At 45.5% G+C, this 8,589-nt stretch overlaps 1 protein-coding gene across 1 annotated transcript; it reads left to right on the top strand.

Moving 5' to 3' along the window:
* The first annotated feature begins 6,763 nt into the window (after positions 1-6,763).
* On the top strand, positions 6,764-8,064 carry LOC100280600 (IAA24 - auxin-responsive Aux/IAA family member). The gene is made up of 3 exons (NM_001153519.1): positions 6,764-7,092; positions 7,211-7,537; positions 7,656-8,064. Exons 1-3 carry the CDS (start codon positions 6,875-6,877, stop codon positions 7,717-7,719), a joined length of 609 nt encoding a protein of 202 aa, NP_001146991.1. The 5' UTR covers positions 6,764-6,874; the 3' UTR covers positions 7,720-8,064.
* Positions 8,065-8,589: the final 525 nt, after the last annotated feature.

The raw sequence follows: 8,589 nt of genomic DNA, 5'->3' as shown, positions 1-8,589 counted from the left end.
CGATTTGTTTTGCACCCTCTCTTGCGGACTCGTTTTTGTTTCTAACACTAACCCGACTTGTAGTTGTGTTTATATTTGTAAATTTCAGTTTCGCCCTATTCACCCCCCCCCCCTCTAGGCGACTATCAAGATCCACTCCCTTTCCTCCCGTCAGCAGTAGAGGCGCAAGAAGCTGTAGAGTACCCGTCTCCCTTCCCATTAGCACGACAGAGGAAACACAATAGACACGATGTAGGGTTGGGCCTCTGACCTCTTTCTCTTCTCTATTCCATATGAGGGGTACAGGTTCTATGTATAGAGACGTGATAGCCCTCAGGGCTATATTCGGTATTTGCCCACATAACCCTTCATTAGGGTTTCTCAACACTCCCCCTTGGGCGAATACCGCGATCAACACATGCCTCGTTAAAACTCCAAAAAAACCAGTGGGAAAAATATGAAGAAAGAGTGCATGGTGATACAAATTGCATTTGCACTTTGTTGCCTCGTTAAAAACCTCATGTGAGAAACTTCAAGAAAACTCACCAAGGGAAAAAGAGTACAACAGCTGTCATCGGGACAGATTTCGATCCTCTGGGATCTAGATTCTACCGAATCCTCTACAAAGGCTAAGTTTAGAAATGTGCTCCCCCTGATCCTTGCAAAACTGTATCAATATGACAAAATATTTTCTTCTGGAAGTATATGCACATATAGATTTAGCAAATAGATTGCATATCCTTGCAAAGATTATTTCAGGAACTTCACCTCAACTCACTTCTAGGATACACGAGGTAAGTGCACGTATCAACATAAATAAGTCACTTCGACTAGTGGTGTTCGATCGACTAGATCTACATATTTGATAGAAACTTCCATAAAGGTTCACATATTGATCATCAAGCTGACGCCTTCAGGGCATTGAATATGACATTTATTGTCACACGATTGTGATCAATATAAGCATTTGCTCCCCCTGACGATGACATATGTCAAAGTCGTTATCCCTCATAACTCAAGCATATTCTTTAAGATATATATCTCATTGTTCATCTGGAATAACGAGAATGGACGAGGTTGGGGTGCTATCATTTTCTATCTTACACCACAATTTATACATAGTTGTGCAAAGCAAGTAACATGTCCTTATATAGGACTTAGGGGATAATATAGTTGCAATAGTACATATTCTAAATATGACACATCGCTCCAGGCGTTCATCCATTGCAACATCTATGATGGTGTAACGAAAGTCCATCAAAGATCGTAATCCATCAGGGATTTTTTCATCGATCAGATACATCGTTATAGCCTGTCATTCTGGCATGATAGGGATATTTTTGCCAGTAACACCTAAACCTTATAGGTTTCTGCCATCGGGGCTTTAGAGGATACCGTAATTCCACATCAAGTGGAAAATACCATGAGTAAAACTCGTGGAATGCACATGTGCTTATTCGGTGAACTTCAAGTCCTTAGGTACCTCATCTTATTCCTTTTCGGGTCTGTATGGGTCTTTATCCCTTTATAGGGATTATCAAACTTTGGTGTTCAACACAGACTTTATTTCTTCTGGAAAAGTTCCATCAAGGAACTATAATCTCATCTAGGAGATATTCTCTCTACATAGAAGAGTGTTAATTCGTCAGGAATGTATTATTCGGTATGAGATTTATATGTTGCATATTTATAATTCAAAGATATGGATCCTCCTAGGATCTTATGACGGATCTTCAGAATCCTATTAACTGCATAATTTAATTCATGTCATTTGCCAGATATATTACATGGCGGAACAGTGTTTATTCAGCACATACGTGGAATGGGTCTCTCACAAGACCACTTGAACCATCGCATTCACCACACATTATTTCAATAGTGCCCATAAATGTCCGAACTTCAAGCTCGTGACTTTCATTTTGCGATTATTGGTTCAGCCTCGATTTCATTTATCAATGACCCGATAAGAGAGCTTAAAGCACTCATGCCTAGGACTTTGTTTTGGATCCATTTGCAATCTAGAGGGGCAAGATAGGTGTCGACATATTTGTCTCCCACATTTAATAATGATCTTCGTCATTTCCCAAAACAAAAGATTCATTGTTCCGTATTCCCAGCACAATGATATTGTGCGCATTGCTAGGAACTTCATCATCAAGATGAACCTCTTCGTGAGGCAAATCACCATCAGGGTGAATTAATCGAAGGAGAGTTATCACAGACCACGTGAATCTGCAATCAGAACATATGCTTTGACTAAGGCTGATGGATCATATTCGCAGGCGTCCCCAAGAATAGATCAAATACCAATAAGTCAAATGTGGATACGACATTAATCCCGGGTATATCCACATCTACATCAGGTAGAAGCATTCAAACCAATATGGTTACTCCTCAACGATTTCTGGCAGACTCCTTATACACAGGAGTACACACCGAAACGACATGTTCAGTTTAGCTTTTGTGCGTTTAATAGAATATTGAGGCATTACACTAGATGGACATTTATCTCCCCTAATGCCGAGATGTTCTAAAAGCATACAGATAATATCCCCAACCACAATCATCCAGTTGTGGCCATTGTATGCTATTATGGTGATTTATTTGGGAAATCTTACGCACATTACAGATAGGGGTTTTATGCAGTGAGCTTTGGACTTAGATTTGTGTAGTGGCATGAATACTACATATTTGTCCTTCAACATGAAGGGTTAGTCTCAACATCCAGCGAGACACGCAACAACAAGTTGCTTCATGGTTACAATTCTGCAAACTTATTGTTATTACTACCAAATGCATAGTCAATCATTAAGATTTAGACTGATATACACAACACTATTTTATCCATGAGGGTCCTTCAGGGGCTCATGCATACCATTCGTCGTTTGGAGCTATTAGTTGACTTCAGATCAACAAGTAAAATGACCATCAGGGTCTAGCGCTCACAAGGACATTCACTGGTTGTATTGTGCTTTGAGGCACATAGGAAAAATGTGTGTGCTTATATTGGTAGTAAAGTGCATGGCATCAGGCCAATGCTGCCAAGCAAAGATTTTTATACACAGAGATGTATAGTCCAGCTCGTTTTTATCACTGCCCATGGTTTACCCAATTACTCATACCGCTCTGAAATTGGGTATCGATTTATGCAACATTTTTAGGTATTATACTTTTGAGAGAGAACTAATAACAATAGTTAATTATTTGTGATGCTGCCAGCAGGGCAAACATTTCTCCTCATATTATATACCAATTTGTTCTATAAAGCATTATTTCGATCTCTTCGTTGTTCGGCAAAAAGAGAAGCTTTGGAATAGAACAGACAAGGCCAATAATTCATTTTATCTGGGAAAATGACCATATAACTAGCTTTTGATGAAACAAATGATGATAACTGCTTGGCAAGAACGAAACAATACTGGTATCCGCCTAGGATCCATCTTCAACAACAGATATTACTGCTCTCATACGAAGAAATCATCAGGAGTAGAGAGGATACAACCGGTCTCTATAAGATCTGCATATTTCTATCACAAATTACCATCACCAATAGCTTATAGGTCAAGAATTATGGATCTTCCGGTGCCAAGGACCAATGACATATAAATGCCCAATTTCACTTCAAGCTATGTGGTAATATGGGATTTCATGGCTATTTTCTACTCTTCTTACTCCTGGTAGATCAGAGATATATTACGGTAAGCATTTCAAAGGGTGGAATTCAATGTAGTTTTGCTACATAAACTCCAGTATATGTCCATTTAGGACTAACCTTTACCATTTAGCTTAAAGCTATACCATACCAATCAAAGAACTATACCAAGTCAATTCAGTGACTATAAGTATTTACAATTCTGAGAGATGTATGCAACATAAGCATAGAGGTCCTAGATAGGACGAGTAAAGTGGTTTGACGGGAACACATAATGGTTTTTCACACAAACATTGTGAAAAAATTCTCAGAATTACCTTTCGATGTACTCGCAACTTCGTGTTGCTAAGGTACTAGTCATTTATCTCAAAGTTCGCTTCATGCCGTTCAGCGACAAATAGCAATGTGCCAACATCTGGTTGAGCAATGTATGACTGAGATTCTAGCATTTATTCATCTGATAAGGTCTTATTGCTTACTAATAAAATCCCAATTTGTGATGTTTTCTGCGCCAAAAAGGCTTTCATGCATTATATTATATACCTTCGAGTTACTTCGGGTAAAACTTTATGCACGAGGAGAGAGCAGAGATTTAACTTATCTGTGTTTCATTGTATTTCGAATTAATTTCCTAGATTTAATATAGTTGTTATGGCCACTTGACGATATATATAAATATACGATGCCACACAACACAATCAAACAAAATATAGAGCCAAACAAAATTGTTTACGAAGGTTGCAAAATAATGTGACTTAAGGGGCTCGAATAACCCACCATAATCCACGCGAGTACAAGCTCTAGCGTATCTGACGTCAATGCGTGTGCGGCCATCAGGGCTACGACAACACAACCAGCCTTCGTAACAAGCACAATAGACGCAATTGTGGCTCAGTAATTGGGGTACACGATAAATCCACGCAACGTGCGCAACAGGCGCAATTGTGGCTCCGATGATCACGGCTGACAGACAGTGCCTACAGGGCATACGAAAAATACGCGACTCAACGATGGCGGTCTGACTCAACAGGAGCGATCCGATTAATAGAGAGCGCGACATAGCAATCACATGACGCAGCCAAGTTCGTACGACACAAATACCGTGTCGTGTTGCCAGGGCGCAGCCAATGCATAGCTGATGCCATAACTCAGCCGATTAATAACGCAGCCTGATCGGCGTGTCCGAGTACCCACTATACAATTTAATCGCTCATCGTGAGTTTAAAAGCTCAACACAATATAAATATTTAGAGCGATTTGAGTATACACAATATATACTCCACATGCATTTTAATAATTTTCTACTATTTACTTCAGAAAATAAAGTAGAAAAAATAAATACCAATATTGATGCTTAATCATAAGTGTAAAATTTTTTTCCAATATTTAAGCATGCAATTTTCTACTAAGTATTTAAGACATCAAATATTTAACCAAAAGGTAGATCAATCATGAGTCTGCATGCATCTGCCTGTGTGCGTGGTTGTTTGTGTATGCCGCACAGTGTGCATGCAGAGCACATCCGAGAGTGACTCAGTCTTGGATCCGGTTTCCTGGGAGCAGCCACACCGCGCGCGACGTGCCTGTGCATTGCTCTGCTGCATGGCCACATGCGGTTTACCCGCTCCTCTGCTCAACTGTGTGCATGGCAGTCAAAGATTGCTTTTTTTTCTTTCGGACACAAGTGTGTGCATGCAGTCAAAGATCCGATTTCCTCTATGATCGCCGCATAGACCGCAAGCCAGGCCGTTCGCTTCGGCCTGCCGATGCCAACCTTGCGCCCTTGCCCATCTGCTGACGCCATGGCAGAAGCTTGCACACGCGGCTTGCGGCGGACCTCGGTCTCGCTCGTGTGGCACACGTCGGCTGGGACGAAGCTCGCCCATGGGTAGCCTACAGCGTGACATTGAGTTGACCTGCGCGTGTCGTCGTTACACGCAGTCACGGTGCTGCTATGTTCGGCCGTGTGGTTCCCGACGGTCGCGACACGCTCTCGCACACCAATATCAAATTCAACGTTTGCGGCAGGCACATGCGGCGGCGGCCGGCATGCACGCAGTGCACTACGTGCCGACGCGGGGGTGAGGGACGGCGCTGCTGGCGCGGTCTCTAGTGGTGGCGCTAGCCACACCGAGCGGGGGCGGGTAGATCCATTCTACTAACAAACAAAATCATACCACTCAATTTGGTTGCGTAGATGAATCTGAGCCGGTCGCGTAGGACAGTTCGGCTAAACCGGAGGACCTGCCGGCGTGATGGAGGGTCGGTGCCGATCGAATCCGTAGCAACATTAAGGTAGAGCGTGCTGATAACGTGTTAAGAACTACGTCAACACGGATCATCAGATCCACTCCCTTTCCTCCCGTCAGCAGTAGAGGCGCAAGAAGCTGTAGAGTACCAGTCTCCCTTCCCATTAGCACGACAGAGGAAACACAATAGATATGATGTAGGGTTGGGCCTCTGACCTCTTTCTCTTCTCTATTCCATATGAGGGGTACAAGTTCTATATATAGAGACGCGATAGCCCTCAGAGCTATATTCAGTATTTGCCCATGTAACCCTTCATTAGTGTTTCTCAACACAAACCAGCCTCATCATGTCGGCGTGTGGGGAAACCTCCCAGCATCTCCCTCTCAAGTCTCACCTCCAGTCCGTCTCCGTCCACAGCAATTTGAAAAAACCGCGTCTATTTTTTTCTTCCCACGAACACGAACACGTTGCGCACACGGGCGGAGCCCTGCCCGCGCGTCCAACCGCCGACACGTGTGCACTGCCGGTTGCCCACCCAACCCAATCACACGGCGCCTTGCCCCGCAGGCAGGTGGGCCCCGCGCGACCGCGCACCACGTGGGCTGCCGCCTCCCGGCCCCAACCGTCCCAGGCCCGACAAGGAATCTCCACCCCACGACCCCGCGTCCAAGCCTCCCAGGCCCCACCTGTCGGCCCGGGCCCAGGCAGCGGCATCGGGCCATGCCGCCGGCCCACCTGCCCCCCTGGCCCCGCTGCCACCCCCGCCGCGGGACACGCGCCTCCGCGCCACCATTTAAAACGCGCCAGCGCCGCGGCGGTGGCGAAAGCCTCGTCGCAACCAGTCAACCACCCTATAAAGCGCGGGGTCTCAGTCTCACCGGCACCTCTTCAATCCCAGTCCCACACAAAGTTTCTCCTCGATCCTCATCTCCTCCCTCTCTCGAGTCAAGAGCAGAGCAGCTACCAAACAAGCTCTCCTTTCGCTTCCGATCCATGGAGCTCGACGCCGACAACCTGAGCGCCACCGAGCTCCGCCTCGGCCTGCCTGGGACCAGCAGCAGCAGCAGCGACGACTGGCAGAAGAAGCCGTCGCCCTCCGTCGGGGCCAAGCGCGCTCTGGACGACGGCACCAAGAGCGAGGCCTCGGGGACCAGCCCGGCCGCCAGAGACCTCGACTTCGACCACGACCACGACACCGCCGCGCCTCCCAAGTAAGAACTAGACCCCCCATGTACACGCTCCCAGCTCCCTTCGTAGGCACCGCCTGCATCAAGATTCAATTCAAGAGACAGGGGTGCATGGGCTAACCTGCCTTTTTCGCTTCGTCAGGGCGCAAGTGGTCGGGTGGCCGCCGGTGAGGGCGTACAGGAAGAACACCTTCCAGGCGGCGGCGGCGGCCAAGAAGGTCGAGCAGAAGCAGAAGCAGCAGCAGCAGGGAGGCCTGTACGTGAAGGTGAGCATGGACGGCGCGCCGTACCTCAGGAAGGTGGACCTCCGGATGTACAAGGGGTACAGGGAGCTCAGGGAGGCTCTGGACGCGCTCTTCACCAACTCCTTCTCCGCGGCGGCAGAGGGCGGCGGCGACCACCACCAGCACGCCATCGCCTACGAAGACAAGGACGGCGACCTCATGCTCGCCGGAGACGTGCCCTGGGAGTAAGTACACCGTCGGGTTCGGATCAGCAAGCATGCTGCTCCGTTCTGTGGATCTGAGGATACGTTTGGTGAACAGAAGCCTGATTAATTGTGATTCTTAATTTCACCCCCTTTGCAGTATGTTCATCTCTTCGTGCAAGAAGCTCAGGATAATGAAGGGCTCTGCCTCTGAGGCCAGGTGATCGCTGATCCATACATAAACAGAGGCTACAGACACGCCACCTGGGAACGCGGATCCAAGAGCACACACGGATCGTACTTGACGAGGAAGGAGGGAGGAGCAGTGTGGCTTGAGCTCTCCAGTGTTGTACAAAGACATGTTTCTTTCTGAACCCAAAAGGGAGAAAGATGTATGAAGCGTGTATATAAGATCTTAGCTAGCAGTTTGTTTTCATTTGTATGAGCGATCGAAGGCTGTAAAAAATGAAAAAGAAAAAAGAAAAGGGAATGAGAAATTGACTAAAGCTGGTCATTTTTCCTCTCCACAGGCTCAACTCTGTATGAGAAAAAAAAGACATTTTTCCGGTCACTGTGATTTTGCATGATCCCTTCATGTATACTACGCTTGTAAACCAAATGAGCATTTCCCCCATGCGGCAAATCAAGCATCTGCCTTATCCAACAACCCCATCTAGTTTTGGAGTCCAAGAGCTTCATCCTACCCTATACTCTGGCCTGGTAATTCAGAACTCAGATCTGGAGAACTGGACGGCACAACACATGAACATGACGGAAACAGATCTGGAATGGGCTTAAAAACATGATTATTTTTCCCCAAGTACATTTCTCGGAGACAGGCCATGATAAGAAATTAAGGCACAAGGTTGTTTATATTAGTAAAAAAACACACACACACAAAATAGCAAAAGAAAATAACTAAGCAGCAGTAAGACATATAATCACAAGTTTAAGCAATCTATTCAAAAGTTACTGATATTTTTTGTAATGCTAAATAAACATCATTAAGTTAACTATAACAAACCTAACTAGGGATATAAATGTTAATATTTGTTTCCTATAAAAGTTACCAAACCTAACAAAATTCGACTTGC

The sequence above is a fragment of the Zea mays genome, chromosome 7 (assembly GCF_902167145.1).
Source record: "Zea mays cultivar B73 chromosome 7, Zm-B73-REFERENCE-NAM-5.0, whole genome shotgun sequence".
Lineage (NCBI taxonomy): Eukaryota > Viridiplantae > Streptophyta > Magnoliopsida > Poales > Poaceae > Zea > Zea mays.
The sequence above is the reverse complement of the archived record's forward strand: the minus strand, read 5'-3'. Positions and strand labels throughout refer to the sequence as shown.

Bases quoted from the DNA above. Each gene is read 5' to 3' on its own strand.
- LOC100280600 (NM_001153519.1), top strand. From the start codon at position 6,875: ATGGAGCTCGACGCCGACAACCTGAGCGCCACCGAGCTCCGCCTCGGC. The intron at 7,093-7,210 runs GTAAGAACTAGA...TCGCTTCGTCAG, and splicing joins GACACCGCCGCGCCTCCCAA to GGCGCAAGTGGTCGGGTGGC. The intron at 7,538-7,655 runs GTAAGTACACCG...CCCCCTTTGCAG, and splicing joins GCCGGAGACGTGCCCTGGGA to TATGTTCATCTCTTCGTGCA.